The sequence below is a fragment of the Aythya marila genome, assembly GCF_965140915.1.
Source record: "Aythya marila genome assembly, chromosome: 1".
NCBI lineage: Eukaryota > Metazoa > Chordata > Aves > Anseriformes > Anatidae > Aythya > Aythya marila.
The window spans coordinates 148,221,447-148,240,641 of record NC_139042.1 but is presented as its reverse complement, the minus strand read 5'-3'; the positions used below and the strand labels follow the sequence as shown (position 1 = coordinate 148,240,641).

Genomic DNA, 19,195 nt, shown 5'->3' with positions numbered 1-19,195 from the left:
GTAACCGTGACCTTCAACAGTTTATTTAATAAAATATATGTTTGCATAACTGTACTCTTCTAAGTTTGTGCAAGTAGGCTATCTAGTAAAGGACTACATCACCCATGCATTCAAAACAAACAAACCAAAACAAAAGAAAAAAGAAATAACATCAACAACAATAAAACACGTATCTCATCTCTGGTAGGAGGGAGGTAGCCATCAGAAGTCAGCACCCTCATCAGATGGTGCAAGACTTCCTTGGCAAGTTTAAAGTTGCATATGTACAGTAACTGGGAACTAGACAGCTGCCCAGAGTTGACAGTGTTTAAAATAGATGAATCTGTTAATAAAAAAAAAAAAAAAAAAAAAGACTGCTGAGCACTTGTGCAACTAAGAGAGAGAAAAAAAAATAGTATTCATGGTTGTACCTCACAGATCACAGACTGGAAGTAGACTACAATTTGAGGGCCATGTATGGTTTTGATTTTTTTTTTCCCCATTGAGCAGTTTTCTAATTCATTCCGTCATTAAAAACAAAGTCCTGTTTTTTAACTTCCAAAACTGAATTTTGTTGTGATGCTATCTATCCTGAAAAATCTTCTGGGCAAACCTTTGCTGGTTACACTATCTATACAGCAAAAGAACTTTGCTAAGATGTGTTAAAGTATTTACCAAAGTGACTTAGTTATGCTGATAAGGTAATTCAGTTTGCCATCATGCCTGTACCTTTAAGGGAAGGGTTTGTCAGAACAGCTGTACCTGCAAAGCCATTGAAAAATTCTGCAGGCCTGGGTCTGTGACTATACTGATTGATCTTTTATTCCATGTCTTGCCATGGTAGGTTTTACTTTCAAGGTTGGAAATAAAAACATTTCATTTTGAACTCTAATTGCAAAACTTGTAATAAAATGTGGTTTATACAATCCCAAAGGTCACTGAAAAAAATTCTTAGCTGATATTTTTGTCACAATATTTTTGTAGTGAAAACTGTGGAACCCAGTCAGCTTCTTTCTACTAAATGTAGCAAAGGATATGCTCCATGACAAAGGCTCTCAAACTTTTCTATATTTTGACACCATTTCAGTTTATATATCAGTAATTTAACATAAGTTCAAAATGATTCCATACTCCAGAAACTCTTATATTCATCACCTACCTATTCTTGATGATCTGATTGGTTCTTTAATGTTGATTTATTTAATGTACTGCATGCTTCTGGCTCCAGTTAAACAGTCTATGTCTAAAGGATAGCAGTAAATCTCCTGTTTTTACTTTGTAAGAGCAACAATAATAGAGCCCTGAAGTACCTGATTTGAGCTTCCCAATCTCTGAGAGATACCGCTCCAGTTTCATACCTGAAAGCCTGGAGCTCTAAGTCTCAACAGTTAGCACAGATTTTTGTCTTACTCTATTTTAAGAAGGGGCTGTAAGTGCACTGCAAGCTCTACAGAATCACCCCCACTATCCTATAGTTCATGAGTATTCACACTGCCTTTTTTGTAGTGTATGTTAAAAAGGTCCCATTAAGGCCTGTAAACTGATCCGCACTGCTCCTAAACCTGATGGTCTGTATTGTATTTGCTAGTGACCCGTAAGTGGCGCTGCTGGCTAACAACATTGCATATGTCCAGCATCACTGTCTGTGGGATCCCAGCCCCAGGTATGGCTGTGTTTTCCAGAGAACAAGGAGGAGACAGAGCAGGTCTGATTCTTGTCTCCACGTTAAAAAATAGTAATTTGGCTCATACGCCAAAATTTAATAATCCACGTTTTAGTATTTGCAGAATCAACTACACAAATCTGTGGAAAGACAGATTTTGTTATCTCCAACATTTGGGAGACTTTTCTGCATAGACACAAAATGTATGAACACAGCACAGCTTCGATTTCTTTAAATTCATGAAATGTTGCAAAATATTTTCTATGTAATAAGTTGCTTATACTTATAACTTATTTCCGGTTTCAGATGCTAATAAGAAATCAAGCTTTCAAAATGACTCCTAGCCCAGCCAAGTGAAATTCTGCTTTAAATATCCCAAATCTAATTCATCCTTGTTATGTATTTACTAAAAGCAATTAAGTCACTCATCAGAAAAGTTTGACCATTTGACCATGTGAAAGAAATATAGCAATAGATAGATATGAAACTGAGAAAAACATCTTTTGCTGCAATAGTTTGATTATATATATATATATATATATATATATATATATATATATATATATATAATGTGAAAGCAAAGACTTTCACTTAGTTCAGAGATGCCATGGGGAAAAGTGAAAGCAAAAGGCACCACAATATGACACCAATGACAGCAGTACATGGAGCTGTGCTAACTTCCTCTCTGAAAGCTGCAAAACATGATAAAGTAGACTAAAGGTTATTGAATTAAATACTTCAGAAAATGAAGTGCTGCTCAGGAACTACATTAATTTATTATCCAAATTTAACAATATATTTTCAATGACAATTGCACTTCCAGTTATAGGATAAAATTCAGAAATAAAATTGACAGGGCAATTATTTCAAAAGATTGTAGAATCAGAGAATCATTTAGGTTGGAAAAGATCTCTAAGATCATCAGCCATCAACCTAGCACAGCCAAGTCTACCACTATGCTATGTCCCTAAGTACCACATCTACATATGTTTTGAACACCTCCAGGGATGGTGACTCAACCACTTCCCCAGGCAGCTTTTTCCAATGCTTCACAGTCCTTTCAGTGATTTTTTTTTTTTCTAATATCCACCTTGGCACAGTTTGAGGCCATTTCTTCTTGTCCTATCACTTGTTGCTACACCCCACCTTGCTACAACCTCCTTTGAGGTAGTTGTAGAGAGTGATAATGTCTCCTGGTCCTTCTTTTATCTAGGCTAAACAACCCCAGTTCCCTCAGATGCTTCTTGTAAGACTTGTTCCTCAGACCCTTCACCAGCTTCATTGCCCTTCTGTGGACACTGTCAAGCACCTTGATGTCCTTCTGGTAGTGAGGGGCCCAAAGCTGAACACAGCACTCGAGGTGCGGCCTCACCACAGCTGAGCACAGAGGGACAATCACCTCACTGGTTCTGCTGGCCACACTATTTCTGATACAAGCCAGGATGCTGTTGGCCTTCTTGGCCACCTGAGCACACTGGTGGCTCATGTTCTGCCAGCTATTGACCAATACCCCCAGGTCTCTTTCAACCAGGCAGCTTTCCAGCCACTCTTCCCTCAGCCTGTAGCATTGCATGAGGTTGTTGTGCCCCAGCTGAAGGACCCGGCACTTTGCGTTGTTGAAGCTCATACAGTTGGCCTCAGCCCATTGGTCCAGTCCCCCATGCAGAGCCTTGCTACCCTTAAGCAAATCAATGTTCCCATCCAATTTGGTGTCATCTGTAAGCTTACTGAGGGTGCATTTGATCCCATTGTCCAGATTACTGATAAAGATTGAAGAGAACTGATCCCAATCCTGAGTCCTGGAGGACACCTGTAGTGACTGGCCTCCAGCTGGATGTAACGCCAATCACCACAACTCTTTGGGCCTGGCCACCCACCCAGTTTTTTACCCAGTGATGCATACAGACATCCAAACTGTGAGCAGCCAGTTTCTCCAGAAGAAGGCTGTGGAAAACTGTCAAAAGCTTTACTAAAATCTAGGTAGACAACACCCAGAGCCTTTCCCTCATCCTCTGAATGGGTTACCTTGTCATAGAAGATCTGGTTAGTCAAACAGGACCTGTCTTTCATAAAATCCTGCTGACTAGGCCTGATCACCTGGTTGTCCTCTATGTACTGTGTGATGGCACTCAACCTAATCTGCTCCATAACCTTCCCTGGCATTGAAGTCAAACTGACAGGCCTGTAGTTCCCTGGGTTTTCCTTCCAGCCTTTCTAATAGATGGGTACTTAACCACGAGAACTTCCTTTCAGATCATGAGATAATTTCCAAACCAGATTAGGAACTCTTTTCATAATTTGTAAAATGTCTTCACTCTTTCTTGATCTAAACGTCAACATCTTTCTTGCTAAGATATCCTGAAATATTTCATTCTGAATCAAGGAAATCATTCACACTTTTATTTTATGGGAGTTACATTGTGGACCTGATGCTCTCTATAAGTAGATTGAGTCACAGTAAGGACTACATCTAATGTGCACTTTTACCAGGTTGGTTCTGAGAGTTATGAGAGTATGTGCCTGCCAGTAGGTAACCATTCCACTCGACTGTTATGGGGAAATGAGAGCATCAGCATAGGACTGGGGTGATATGAATCATGTAACGTATTTCAGCAAATTACAAGGAAACTATTGAGATGTGCTGACAGGTGTCATTTTAATCAAATTTCAGAATGAAACATCAACAATTTAAAATTAAAATCTGCTGGTATTCCCATTTTGTAGTTTTTTAAAGGATCAACATTTCTTTAAGGTTCATGGCTAAAAACAAGGTGAAAATGTTGGGATTCCCTCAGGAGTGAATTTCTCAGCTTGTTATCAGCTCTTTGTCAAAGTAATAAGTACTACAGTGTCAACAGTGTGTCCAAATACCAAATAAGAAAAGCATTCGTTTCGAGTCTATTTGACAGTGGGTGACAGATAATCTGATACTCTGTGATCTTTTCAAGAAGGAAGAGTCTTCTCAGACTTCCTTCAGATAAGAACGGTTTCCTGCCATCTGTACTTTAGTATTAAAACTCCTATTAAGAGACAATGTCTTACAAGTTCTGTAACAAGGAACTGTGTCCCAAGGCCATCAGGCATGTAGGTGATTAGAGATCATTTCAAATAGCACTAATCCATTACATATATCTTGTGATGCTAACAATACTAAATTTTATTCATCAGGCTTGTGATAAAGAAAAAAAAAAAGCCAACATTTGTAGCTTTTCAGTTGAATTCATTTCTCTTTCTTCATTCAGGATGAAAAAGCGGGTAGTAGCATCCACTTTCTTAGTTTACTAAGGGTAACTGATGTTCGTGGGCTATGAAATCTATGGGTTGCTGTTTTTTGTGAGTGCCATTGTTCCACTACATGGCATCGAAAGATGATTTGCAACTAAATCTGGAGAAGAGGATTTCAAAAAAAAATTAACCGGTAATTCAGGAAATGTTTGTATCAGTGTTGCAGTGTTGCTGATGCCAAACACTATAAGAATCAGAATTTACCTTAAAAAGCAGAAACTTAGTTAATGGCATTTCTGTGTATTGACCTTGGGAGTTCTCTCTCTTCCTCTCTCTGTCTCTCAGGTTTGCTTTTGTTTTTTGTTTTTGTTTTGTAAGTATGACTGCATATGGATATTTATTGTGGCTCAGATGTTTGGAATTAAGCACTGTACTGTAAAACATTTGAGAGTATTTTGCACATGTGGATGGACAAAGGTCTTTTTCTGCAGGTAAACATTTAGGGGATCTATGGTGATGTGGATATGTGGCACTAGGCAAATCCTTGGTGCATCACGCTCCAATATTTATATGCATGACATTCATATATGCCCCTTTGTGATTGTTAGGCATGCTAAGTTACGTACATCACTCTGTATTAATACAGTTAATTTTTCTACCTTTCAATCTCATTCTGAAGTAGTGAAAGTAAAATATCAGAAAACTGTGAGAATTTTACTTTCACTGAAAGCTTTCACCGAAAAAAATAATTTAAGTCGTCTTCAGGTAACCATCAGAGTTGAATTTATTTCTCTCTTCTTTCAAGATGAAAAAGAGGGTATTTCCATCCACTTTCTTAGCTTATATTAGAGGATGTTTGCAGAACAACTGCAAAGGGTCTGATCAAAATGTCAGTTATATATAAAAGAAAACTTTTTACAGGGCATCACAGCAGAATGCATTTGAGATGTTGCTGTGAATAACAGTCACAGCTTACTGAATATACTTTCTGTCCAGCTAAAAAAGCTTTTTCTTGTGAGTAAGAGAAAAAGCCCTCACTGCAAAACATGGAAATGCAAAACAAGGGCAAAGAAAAAGGGGCAGAGGACAGAGGTCAGATTTCCCCTTTAAAAATAGGGCTAAGGAAAGCTTAGATGAAAGATTAGTAAGGCTGGAGGGAATGCCATGGAAAAAATGTCATCAGGCATCTGACCCTCTGTGCCTTCACTGAAGTCTGCATCTGTGGAGGAGTGGCAGCCACAGCCTCCATTGGTATTGCAGCTTTTCTTTGGGTCTAAAATAAGGTTTTTGGCCTAGATACTAAGTTCTTATAAAAACAGATGGTACCAAGTGTGCTATGGTGTGTATATGTATATCTGCATCTATGTGAATATCACAGCACGAGACCCAGAAGCTATTAGTGATTTACTCCATCTGCATGGCATTTCTTGTGTGTCTGTTCCTAGATATCTCTAGCTATATACATTTTCTACATCACCGAGGTTTAAAAGTTTTCTGAAATTTTTGCTAGGAACAGTAATTCTTTAGTTGTACTGTAAACTAATAAACCTCTTGGAAAGGGACAGAAATGCAAGGTAATGTATGTTCAGATGTGCAAATGGCTTGAAATGTTTTATTTCAGATCAGAAAATTGTGAAAGACCCTACCAAACTAGCACAATCTGTCCAGATTCTGAGAATCCTAATATTTCTACAAAGCAGCGCTGGTAAGATTTCTTCTTTATAGAGCAGTTGGAACTGCTGCTAGGGAACATAACTTGTGCACTTTTCTTGCACAAAAAAAAAAAAGATCCTGTGGCAGAAACTGATGAAAATAAACACAAAAATGTCCAAAGACATTCAACAGCCATTCAACAGCTGTCTTACTGCTCTTTCTAGTCCACTAGCATGTTGGAATAGGTGAGGATTAAGGAGAAAGACCTAGCCCATCAGCTGAACCAGTAAGTTTTTCATTTGGAGTCTCCTTCAGGTTTAGCTGCAACTGTGTTCAGTTTAATTTTCATCACAGCTTCAGGGCTTTGAGAGAAGACAAAATGTGGAACAGGCTTTCAGACAGGGTTTGCATTCTGGCTGTGCAAGGCATGGCTCCCACTAAAGGAAAAAAAAAATAACAGTCTGAGCTACTGTGTGATTTACTTTTGTTTGGCACCTAAGATGTTATAATCCAGTTGGTTCTATAACAAGAAGTGGAGCAAATGTCTCTGCAGTTCATGGCCATGCATATTACTCGTCGAGTTATAAATCTGTATGGAAAGGGAACCTTTCTTCATCTGTGTCTGTGTGACTACAACCTACTCTTGGCATTTATGACCAAAATTAGGAAGGTATTCTGAGACTGTAAGTCATGATGAGCGTGTATTTTAATACAGATGCCTCTCAGGAAGCATCATGGTGCGACTGAATGCTTTCAGACACTCACTAAAACCACCATTTGATCCTATGGAGAATTAAATTAGAACAGAGCTTTTTGTAATAATCACCTGATCAAAATAACTTGCTGTAGCCACCACATACAAGGGCAACTGCCTTGAGAAGTATATCACATGCTATTTTCAATTGGACATAGGGCCAGGGGATAGCAAATTATGTAAGAAATATTTCCTAATCTCCAGTGAAGGGAGAGTGATGACTATTTTGAACATGTTCCACTGGAGCAAGACACAGTAGGATTCCCTTCACACTGTGGCATCTGTATGCCCTGGGGAAGATGAAGATGACATGGGGGGGCTCTCAACTGTGAAATGAGTCACCCAGCCATGTTCCCATGTCCTGGTACTGCCACTTTCTGCACTGCATGACAGTCACATTCACCAACACACTCACAAGTTACCTTGCTCCTGAGGGTCTTCCTTGGAAGAAATAAATTTCCTCCAAGACAAGGCAGTTTTCTGAATGGTTTACTCCTTCAATGCTCTCTACATGCAGCACAGCTGAGGCTGTGCCATAGATGACTGTCTGTTAAACAATGTGCTGACACTTCTCTAGAAAGTGTAACATCCTAAATCAACCCCCATCCAGCAAAACCCCACAGCGGGGCATACAACATCTCAGTGTTATGACATCTAAACCATCATGGCTAACCACAGCAGAGGCCACAGGTTATTTTGGCACTTTTAATTGAAACTGCATGTAAGAGCACTGGGCCAAGTAAAGGGTTGTGTGTGTGTGTGACCGTCTTCTTCAGAAGGCAGTTCTAAGCAGTGTGGATGCAAGCCATCCTACACTGCACAGCCTGAGTCCCACTGACTGCTCTATGGAGATGCCCTAAACAGTGCAGACATGGATAAGGGGGGAGAGAAACCACTTCTTATAGAGAATTCCACATTTTTCCAGGTTCTGAGAGGTCTCTGGGCAGAAATCTATCTATCTTCATACTTCTGAAATCCACAGTTACTTCATCTCTGTCCCCACAATGTCTCAGGAAGCAGAGAAGATTGCCTGAATCTGCCTTCAAAACCTTGCTAGAATGGCTTCCGAAGACATACAAACTTTTTTAGCACAGAACTGAATGTTGGCTCTAATTCACTCTCTTTATAAGAGCCTTTGTCTTTGCTGATCCACTCGCTCTTTCAGTGAGCTCAAGGAGCTAAAACTATGCATGACAAATTAAGGAGAGGAACTTCCAGAAATTGGAATTCATGGATATTCCTAATTCTGCATGTTTTTTGCTGAACACATTGCAGAATATTAAGAAATGTTTTATTATTTAACGTAAAAAAGTGTTTGTCCTTCATAGCTTGAAATGTCCTTGGTGTAACCATTCATTTATTTAAAAGCTTAAAGCTGTTGTTGGAACTGAGCAAAATTTAGGTGAGTTAATTCAGTTAACTTTGTTTTGAACAGCAATGCAATTTACCATTTTTTCTTTTCTCAGTGATATAAAAAAAATAAATTTAAATTTGAGTTGATTTAAACATTCATCTTAGCTGTGCACAAAAATATAATGACTCTTTCTTATAAAAAGCAGAGCAAGTAAAAGCAGCTGGATCTCCCAAGTCACAAAGACGTGGCATTAGTAGCACCTTTTTTTTTAACTACCCAGATAATCAGTGCACCTAACAGATTAAAGGTGCTCCTCTGCTCCAAGGAATCTGGGCCAAATGCTCATGTATTGAGGCAGAGTCCCACATGCAAAGTGAGTCCTAGTCTCACTGCAAATAATGCTGGAATGGAACACTCCCTTTCTCATAAAACTGTCTGTTGCTGAAAATCCTTAAACATTACTTGGTCAAGTTATAGAGAATAACTGTGCAGCCTTATTGTTCACTAACACTCAGTTTCTGTAGCATACCCTCCTGGTTTCTAGCTGCCACTCCAGGATGTTGCAGATCTGCAATCTCAGCTCCTGAGTCATATCTGCCAGACCCACATGGATATTTCTTGTATCCTAGAGTGTCTCATATGGCAGTAGGCATCAATGTCAGGCAACTGCTGGGTAGTAAGCTGAAGAGCAGTCTGGGCTCCCCTGACTGTAATGGCCTGCTCTCTGCAACTCTGGTGGCAGTGGGGACGCCTAGTTCAATTGCCCTCACTTCCATTTGGGTATCTGGTTCCTAGCCCAGACTCCTTCCATTGCAGTGTAGAGCACATTAAGATCTTTGTATGATTGCAAGCTTATAAAAAAATTTAAAGGACAGTCTCTTCCTAACTCCTAAAATACCAACAATTCCTCAACCAAAGAATAAAATCTTCTGTTGGTGATAAAGTACATCTAAGTCCCTTGGTGAAAGACAGAAAAATCCAAATATTTTCATATTGGCTGCCTAATAGTGGCTAAAAAGACCTTTTTTTTTTTTTTTTTTTTGGAGTCTTCAGAAATGTTACTTCTGTAGTGACTCACAGCAGAGGGGGATGGAGGGGATGAGAAGTGTCTGTGAGTCAGCTACACAGTTCTGAACACTCAAGAGACAAAGCTGCTTGCAGTGAGACTGAGAAACTCTGCTTAGAGCTGAAGTTAACGTTTCTATCCTCTTTCATTTTCCTTTCTTTTACATGTTTTTATATTCAGTGCAAAGCCACATTAGAGTCTGGATGTGAACAAACTTTTTGTCCTCACTCTAAATCAAGTTTATTGGACATCCTAATTTCTGCATTTTCCTGAGTAAAGAGTCTAGTATTTGGCCCTATACCAAGAAAAGTTTCCTCAGATAACTTCTCTTCAAATTTGTTTTGTGCTTTCTGTTCAAAGAATGCCCTGGATGTCCCCTCCTGAAACAGAGTCTTTTATGTTTTACTATGTATATTTCTCAAGGACTGTTCATGTTCATGTTCACTGTTATTATTTTTTTTTTCTTCCTGGCTATGTGACCACAGAATCTCCCATTTCATGTAATATATCTCTTAAAACTAAAATGAAGAAACTCATCCAGTTTTTCATGTACCAGAGGTACACTATAGCACTTTTTTGTTTGTTTTTAAGCTGTCTTAATGTGATATATTTAGGAGGTATGAGGGGAAAGAACTGGGCAGTCCTTTATTTATCTTCCCAACAGGTGCAGCAAAGGGAGGCACAAAGGCAGCATTTGCTAATTGCAGTTCTGCCAAGTACAAGTACCCTCTGGTCTGCTAAAAAGCCATTTCCTTTATTTCCTTCTAAACTCAACGGAGTTTTGATTTTAATATGACAATGTTAAATATTTTTCAAGTGCATAGAGGTACTGCTTTTTGCACAGGGTGGAAGAGATTTTCAACTCCAGTAAGAGCAACAGTAAACCAGATCAATCTTGCATTATCCACCTACACTAATATTAAAATAAAATCAATGCATTTTATAAGGGAAAAAAAATCAATGCAGTTCTTTCATTTACATCATAATGAAAAGAAACATAAAAAACCCAAACCAAAACAAATCCAGTTTTAAGATTTGTCTTTGCCAGTTTTTTGTTTTGTTTTGTTTTTTCTTTTCTTTTCTTTTTTTTTTTTTTTCTGTCAGTCAAGTTAATCTGATTGGAAAAGTAGTCTTAAACTTCAGAGCAGTGGAGGCAGAAGGTCAAAGAACAAATCCAAAATGGACTAGTATCTCAGAAGGAAGTGTGGAAGCAACACTTGGAAATTAGCTATGAGAGGGCAAATATGGTCTAAGAACAACTCAGATCCTAACATACAACAAGATCAATGCAGGAGGACATGGGCTCAATAGAGTTTGGGATGGGAGCAATGCCCACTCCAGTAGAGCTAATTATAACAGTAAGGAGTAAGTTTGCTTTCCATTTGTAAGAGATCTTAATTTATTAGTTAGAGGTGATGAAGAGAAACTTTCTGAAGAATTGTTAGGGAAAAAATATAAGGGGTTAGGGTTTCCTTCTTCCCTCACCCATCAAAATTTGTTTACATGTGACTTTAATACAGTGCTTGTAAATGATGCATACAGGCCTGGTTTTGAGCGTGACTGGGCTCCAAAACTGAAGGTAGTTAGAAATAATAGGAATGCATTTTACAGTCAGTCCTGGAGAGGGGCAAAGATAATGACAGAAGATAAATGTCTGTATGCTTTCCTCGTGCCTTGCTGAAGCATGTCTATGCAGCAAGGACAACAGCAGCTGCACTACCCAGTTTGGTGCCATAATAAAATAATTCTACACGTTCAACCTTCTGCATGAAAAGCACAAAGCAATGTTATGCAATGTTGACATTCTGGGTTCTTGGATTTTAAGGAAAACTTTTGATCAGCAGTGTTATGTTAATTTTGGAGAAAGCCAAATTCATATGCTTAAGCAAAATTTCCATTTAACTGTTTGTTCACCTCCAAAAAATTGTCTAGTCTTGAAAATATGATATTAAAATAAATCCCACTTTAATTAATTTTTATCCATCCCTATACCGAGATTGATTTCCCTCTGGAACACTGCTTTAAATATCTACTTATATGATTTATATGACTAACCTTGATAAAACTTGTCTACTAGTGCCACAGTTATCTTGATACACCTAATTGTGCTATTAAATAATGTAAATGCTATAAATGTAATGCAAATTTAACTACAGAGGAGATATGATGAAAAAAACTGGTCATGTTTCAAAGTAACGGCTGTTTCAACTGGGCTTCTTCAGAGAGAACACTGTTGTCACGTCTTCAAAGCAGTCTCTACTGATGCACTTGTTTACCTCCTTTCACAAATTTCTTCGTGTTTCAAAGATCACCCTTCTAACAGACAAAATTTACACATAGCTTTCTTCAGAACTTTTTAATCTCTGCTGTTTATAGATCTAAAAGAGTTCTACTAAAGCGCTGGCAGAAGTAGACACACTGTTTTTTTATTTTGATTCCTTGCCAGTATGTGGCTGCTCCAGGCAGTATTCAAGCAGAGCTTGCAGACCCTTAGAAAATGAAGCTGGCAGACAGTTGATAAATGCTTTAGCTTAAAATCTGGCATGGTCATTTAACTCATGGCCATGAGTTATTTCCTAGATTGGGGAGAATAAATAAGGCAAATTTACAGAGCTGCCTACTGGGGACTGACTTGCAGCTGTCCCTGTGGGATGTTGCCCAGAAATAGTTTGCAACCATTGCTTTTGAGAGACTTGGCACTTCTACAAAAGCATATCCAAATGCCATGGCCTGTGACAGTTTAAGAGGGCACTTAATTAATGGGCAGCTCTTATTATGAATATTGGTAAAAGGAAAGGGGACGAGAGGAAAGATTGGCTGACTGATTATAATAAATTACAGGAAGTAATTATGTGAGGGAGGGTTATTTTATTAGTCACTAGGAAAACTAAAGGCTGTTAAAGTTAAATGCACTGAGAAAGGTCTTTGGCATCACAGTCTTATTCCAGTCGTCCGCTGGGATCAGTTAATGGGACACCCATTGATTTAGTCTTCACCTTGCAAGTGTGAAATTTTAAACAGACCAAGACAAAACTATCTTACAATGACATGACCATATACTTCAAGGAACCCACAGCCAATGTAGTTTATAGGATATTGACTCTCTAGGAGTACAATAAAGGCCTTACATCAGGCTGTTTCTACAGTTATGAATTTGATTAGGCTGAAGAGCTCCAACAATCTTCTCTAAGCCAAGCGGTGTGCTTAATTTGGTGATCCTATTTGTTAAGAGCATGTTGTGAGGCTACACTCTCACCAAGTCTATAAATTTCTCACTTTGGTAATTTAATAATCTTAAAATATCTCAAAGACAATTTGACTTGAAACAACAACAACAACAAAACAAACAAAACTAGCCTGAGTGCTTGCTGCAGCACTGCCTGAAATATCTATTTATTTCAGTGACTGCAGTGACAAAAAATGTAAAGCTGAGATTTTCTTAACATTTAAATGTTAGCCAGTTTCTGATTGCACAGCTACTTGCTCTTGTGTATGCTGTTTTTAACTGGAATGTCCTGTGAGAATAAGGAGTGTGGGATCATTCATGTAGATTGCTTCTTTTGGAAACATTAGCAAAGTACTAATTAGGTACTTCTGTGATGCCGAAACATTTTCTACTGCAGTCAGCCCACAATGGTTTCTTAGGGAGCCCTTCCAGCTGTGTCTGCCAGAATGTGGTCAGTCCACAGAAAATCTTTATTACTTAATTGTCTCCAATACTTCACACATTGGAAATTACCTTGAGAACAGACATCTGATGGACTTGAGTATCTGAATTCTTACTGGTAGAGCTACTACCAGTAGTAGCACTGGTAGAGTACTATTAATAGCATCAGTACCACTACAAACACTCGTGGCACTAGGATAGTTAAATACTGCCAGTAGCTCAGGTGAGTTCTTAATCTATCAAAAATCTTTAGGAAGCAGCTAATCTCTTCAGTACACTAGTGTAAGTTTGTTATCACCTTTAGCTAGTGGCTGCAAATAATCTGTCTGCAATGAAGAAGAACCACTGTACAACCTGTACCTATCACTTCTCCAGAGCTCATTCCTATCTGTGAACTTTAGCTCCATCAGGACATAAAGCTTCAATTTTGTTTATGTATCTCAATGTTGACTCACCAGAAGTCACATAGTTATTCCAATGTCAAGGTATTTTGGTTCAGAGTCAATAACAGCACAACCCCAGAATTACTTTTATATTCACTGTATTGTAAGAACATCTGTGAAACAATCTAGTCTTAAATAGAATAATAATCTTTAAAACACAAACCTCCAGACCATTTTTTCTCCAAAACATATATCTTTTGAAAGTGCAGATATATTTAATTTTTATTTTATTTTATTTTTTTAGACGTCAGTCACAGAATGCATTCTGATTACACTGTGTAATTTCCAGTCAAATAACAGATCAAATAAAAAGGACACTTAATACATGTGTAAATCATTTGAATTACAAATAAGACACTCTAGAAGTGTCTTGGCTCTAGATTTGATATAGAGGATTAGGCTCTAGCATTAATACGTGCACTTGGTGTAGCTATTTTCAGATGGATACTTCATCCATCATTGTCCTCGAGCACTGAGGAGGACCAGTAAATAAAATGATCGCATTGGTCTGTCAACACTACTTGCTTAAGATTCAGTCATGCAAAAAGTTTAGTTTTCACATGTTCCCACCCTGACAAGGTGCTTAAACTGTTTAATATTCCTGATAGTTGCTCTGCTCTGCTCCTGCTTTCTACAAAAAATAGAATATATTTCAAAATGACTTTTCAAATAAAGCAAATTCTACTGATAGGTCAGTTTAAAATCTTTTTTTAAGAATTTAGGTCAGTTTTAGATAAAGGGCAGTTTTAAAAGTACTCATTCAAACTACACTCATGGGCCTAACAGACCTTTCAGAATTGATGGGAAACAAATGATGTTTAATGACTTCTGTTCTTTCCACAAGATTGTCTGTAAGATTAAATTCAGTTTTGCATTTGGGAATGCATTAGGGAATGTGTCTGTATACCTCTTATTTGCCAGTAGTTTCAAAGTATATACAATCTGCACATTTGTGGCTTTTTAGAAACTGTAAATATCACCAATGCTAAACAACAGTTATCAAAATTTCTAACAAAATGTCTAAACCTGAACAAAAAAATAATGAAGAGCTATAGAAGTACTGCAAGTATAAGAGGCTTATTTAGCTTAAATTTCCAAAATACTAAAGAAGAAATGCTAGTTTTTAAAATGTTATAAATTAATAGTTTGGACAGTCTCCAATGTACATGATTTTGTATCTTGCTATGAGACTATGTAATCAGTTTGTTTGCTGTCAACTTGATAGTACAAAGAAGGGGCTGGTATTACTGCCTTAACTAACCTTCTGAAGCATAAAATAATAATTTCTGTGTGGCAAAATGTATCATTCTAGTTTGATCTGTATAGAAAAACTTACTATATTCTTCACTTATGCATTTGACATATAGAATACATATACATATAGAATGTATTTCCATCAGAAACTTAAAGCTTTCATGAACATATCTTTTCTGTTGAATAACTTCTACAACCTAATTTTCAAGAGGATAATGAAATACATATCAACATGTTGCTTTTTAAAGACGTAAGAAATGCTTATACCTTGTTTTCCAGTCTAGATATCTTACCTATAGAGAAATTATTGATTGCACTGCAAAAATTCTGCAGTCTTTTAAAAATGAATACAGTATGTGCCCAATGAAGCGGTTTCTTAGTATCTCTGTAAAGCCATTGTTTGTTCTCTGAAGTAGTTGGAAGTCAAAGCAGTTTTGCCTTATACCTCTGCCTGAAAGTAATCTTAGTTTAAAAGAATCAGCAATCTGTCATGATGTAATGCTCTTATGAGGCTTTCACTATGAGATGTTACTGTTTTTGAAATTTGCAAGGTGGTCTGAAAAGTGTTTTGTATGTGTGTGCACATCCTCAGGTTTCCCGTAATTAAGAAATGTTCAGCTAATATTTGCTATGCTTACCATCTTTCTTGGTGGGTTCCGGCATTGTTAAAAGAACTCTTTATTCCCAGGGAGTTTCAGCCTTTCAGATGCAGTAAGTAGTAGCCCCAAGTCCAGCTGAGAGAGTATGCAGATCAGTATGACAAGCAGAGGGTGAGAAGAATTCCTCTGCTTTATATACTGCAACTGAAATATCAATCAAAATAGCACCTCCTCTCTTTTCAATGCAAACACTTTGAAAATTGACAGTTATGGGAACCCCTCTCACATCTGTTGTCTGCAGCCTCTGCTCCCTTGGCTTTTGGAAGGAATCTCTGCTGCATTGCATGGGGCTGATGAGAACATCTATAACTTTCTAAATTCAGCTGCACTGCTCGCTCCCTGCGTCTCTCTTTGTAACACGCAGACATGCATACACATGCAGATAGAGGTTGAAGAAGTGACTGCTGAGCTATTAAAGAGCCCCTCCTGCCTGCAGAGCTAATAGGAACTACCTAAATAGTTTTACCTCTTTTCACAACATAGAAGGGACAAATAAGTATGAGCAGGATGCTTTTGATTAAACTTCACTTCCTTCTTTGGAAAGAAAGTGGGATGCAAAGATGAAGAAGTGCATAGTAAAGTACTCTGTGGTATTAATGAAGAAAAAAATTATTATTATGCTCCTGTTTGGAGCAGTGAAGACCTTCCATGCCTCCTTTCTGTTTACATTTGCTACACTTTCTTGGGTCCTTTCCCTCCTTGAGGATCCCTGAGGAAGAGACATCCTTATTTTGGCTTAGGTAGAGACTGTAGAGTTCCTTTCAGCACTTCTATCTCATTAACTGGAGATGTCACTGCTGAGAGATGAGATGTTCTCCTTTCCACCCATCCAGGAGATGTTATACTCCTTGCCTTTGCCAAGCCAGGAAGCCATACAGAAGGAATGGAAATCCAATCTGCAGCAGACACAGTGAGCCACTATACTAAGCCACTGGGCTGTCCTCCTCTTAAATTCCTACCTAAACTATGAATATGTAGGCAATAGAACTGCAGGTCAAGTTAAACATGGGTACAAAGATTTATTTTCTTATGCACTTTTAGGATTTCAAGACAAAACTGTAGTGCGATAAAGTGGTTCTGAAGGGCTATTAAAACACAGGAACGTGTTCACATCATTGTCATGTACCAGTAAGAATTAGGCTACTAGACAGCCTGCACACTGTCTAAATATACCCAAATACTATAGAAATCATATTTTACAACTTTGCATAGGAGTTAGGGAAGTTGGAGTAGTCATGTGTCTGTTTATCCTCTAGCTAGCGCATGATTGTTTACTCTATGTTTTCTGGATATTTAGAAATTCCATATATGTTTTATAAGGGGTGGTCATTTCTTTTGTTTCTTTAATAGACCAGACTATCACATAGCATTTTTCCTCATCAGGCTTTTTCTGCCATACTCATTGTGGTGTTTTATTATCTGACTAATTCATGTCAGATAACATTCATGCCTATAAAATACAGAGAAAGACATGACTCACGCTGACTCCTGCCTGCAAGAACCTAAACAAAGAATGTTAAAGCTATTTCCCCCTTGTTTTCATATCACTGTCTAGGTAAACCTGCTTATATCACTAAAATAATTCCTGTGCTTGGAAATCAAACAGGATGCCACCTTAATTAGGTAACAGGGAATTTTGTATGTCTATGTATGATTGTTGTAACACTGGGGAACTGATGTGTGTAGAGACCTAATAACACTGTAGAGACCGTTTTTTTCCTATTCCCTCTATTTCTGTCCCTACACAGGCACTGAACATTTCAATGGCTGGAACCAGAAGGGAATGAAGTGCAGCTGCTGATTGTCTCCAGTATGGTGTTTCTTGAGCATGCCTTTGTAAGATATAATTATAGTTTGCTTTGCATTTCACCCATCAAAAGCCAAGAGATGCTGAGAACTGTGTGTTTGGACACTTCTGCTAATACAAGCAATAAATATGGTTGCAGATTAGCACCAGGTGGTTTACAGAGTGGACCTCCTTCAGAATCTCACAGTGAGAAAGGACTGAAGGCCATGAATACCTCTACATTCTTGAAGGGCTTCCTCTACAGCAAGACAGCATGTAAGTCAGGGACTACCTCTGTACTACTAAACAAATCAGTGCTGAGAGCACTCACTGGCTCTGAGGCCAAGTGAAAGGACATAGTTCTCATACATCCAGTAAAACTTCCTCTCTACCGCAAGAGAAACAGACTGCAAACAAAATGTCCACAGGGCATGGCTGCTGCCATGTGCCTAAATTGTGCTTAGGCATAGTTGAAGAGTGCTTGTTGGCATAAAGCAAAACGGTAGCAGGGCACATGCTAACAATCTCTACAGGACATGTCAGCCCATGCCCTAGTGTATATTCTAGCCTTAGTATAGTCAGGCTCTGTATTGGCTCTATAACCTGTTCTAGGCAGCAGAAGAAAAAGTAAAATCATGTGTAGGAAAATAATCACAAAACACTATATTTGCCTTTGTAGTATGTGGAAAGATGTGTTCTTCTTGAGGTCTATTACGTAAAGGCCAGTCAAAAGTGCAAGCAAAAGGCCATTCAACTGCATGGAATAAACCAAAACAGTGGAGTAGCAATCATCTGAAAATTTGCTCACTCTTTCCTGACATTATACTTATGCACAGAACATAGGTCTAAAATGTTTCAGTCATCTATTTTTTATGACAACAATAACTTCCTATTATATCTTCAAGACCCAGTGGAATTTCAGTGGAAGACCCTTGATAGCTTTTTAACAATCAATGGTTAAATCAGCAATAAAACATTCTACTTTGAATTCAAATGTAAATAGTTTGGGCTATAAATTATCCTATTACCCTTTTTTAAAGAATGTATTCCCTAATTATTTAGCATTACTGTTTCAATTTATCTATCACAATGGAATTTTGTTCCATTTCTTCTCCACTGTATGGACAGGCCCTTCTGCATCTTCTGTTGGCATAGGGGGTTGGAACTACGATGATCTTTTAGGTCCCTTCCAACTCGAGCCATTCTATGATTACAATGGAAATACAGTCATACTAAACAATGTTACCTCTATGAATTCATTGCATTTGATGTTATGTTCTCCCCCACTCTGGCCAAAAATTCCAGTGATACAACTTTTCTGTAATTTGTGTACCACCATCAGCCTTCATCTCATCGACCTCAGGGGACAAAAATAAACTTTCTGAGTTCTTCACCTCCATTCCTGTCCCAATTAATGTTGCTGTCCTTCTGTGGTCTCTTTCCAAGGCATGAGTGTCCTATTTTAACTCTGTTCAGCTCCCAGCTCCTTCAGTGGTTTCCAAACAGCAACTAACCAAGGCATCAGATAATTAAATCATTCCGTCTCATCTGTTTTTAATAAATTCCCTTGGTCATACATCCAAAGCCTTTATTTGTTCTTGCAGCTGCTAGGTCTGCATCCATAATTTCTTATTTGCTGCTATTCCTAGGACTGAACTCTCTCACTGACTTCAATCTCTATTCTAGTAAGTC

General features: G+C 38.1%; 1 protein-coding gene across 1 annotated transcript in view; it reads right to left on the bottom strand.

Moving 5' to 3' along the window:
• The window catches only part of MYBPC1 (myosin binding protein C1), a gene marked incomplete at both ends in the record, with an annotated part of 80,206 nt that extends 64,485 nt beyond the window's left edge, over nt 1–15,721 (bottom strand). The window contains one exon of the mRNA XM_082751883.1: nt 15,697–15,721. Coding sequence (XP_082608009.1) covers nt 15,697–15,721 — 25 coding nt within the window. The remainder of the gene's footprint in view (nt 1–15,696) is intronic.
• Nucleotides 15,722–19,195: the final 3,474 nt, after the last annotated feature.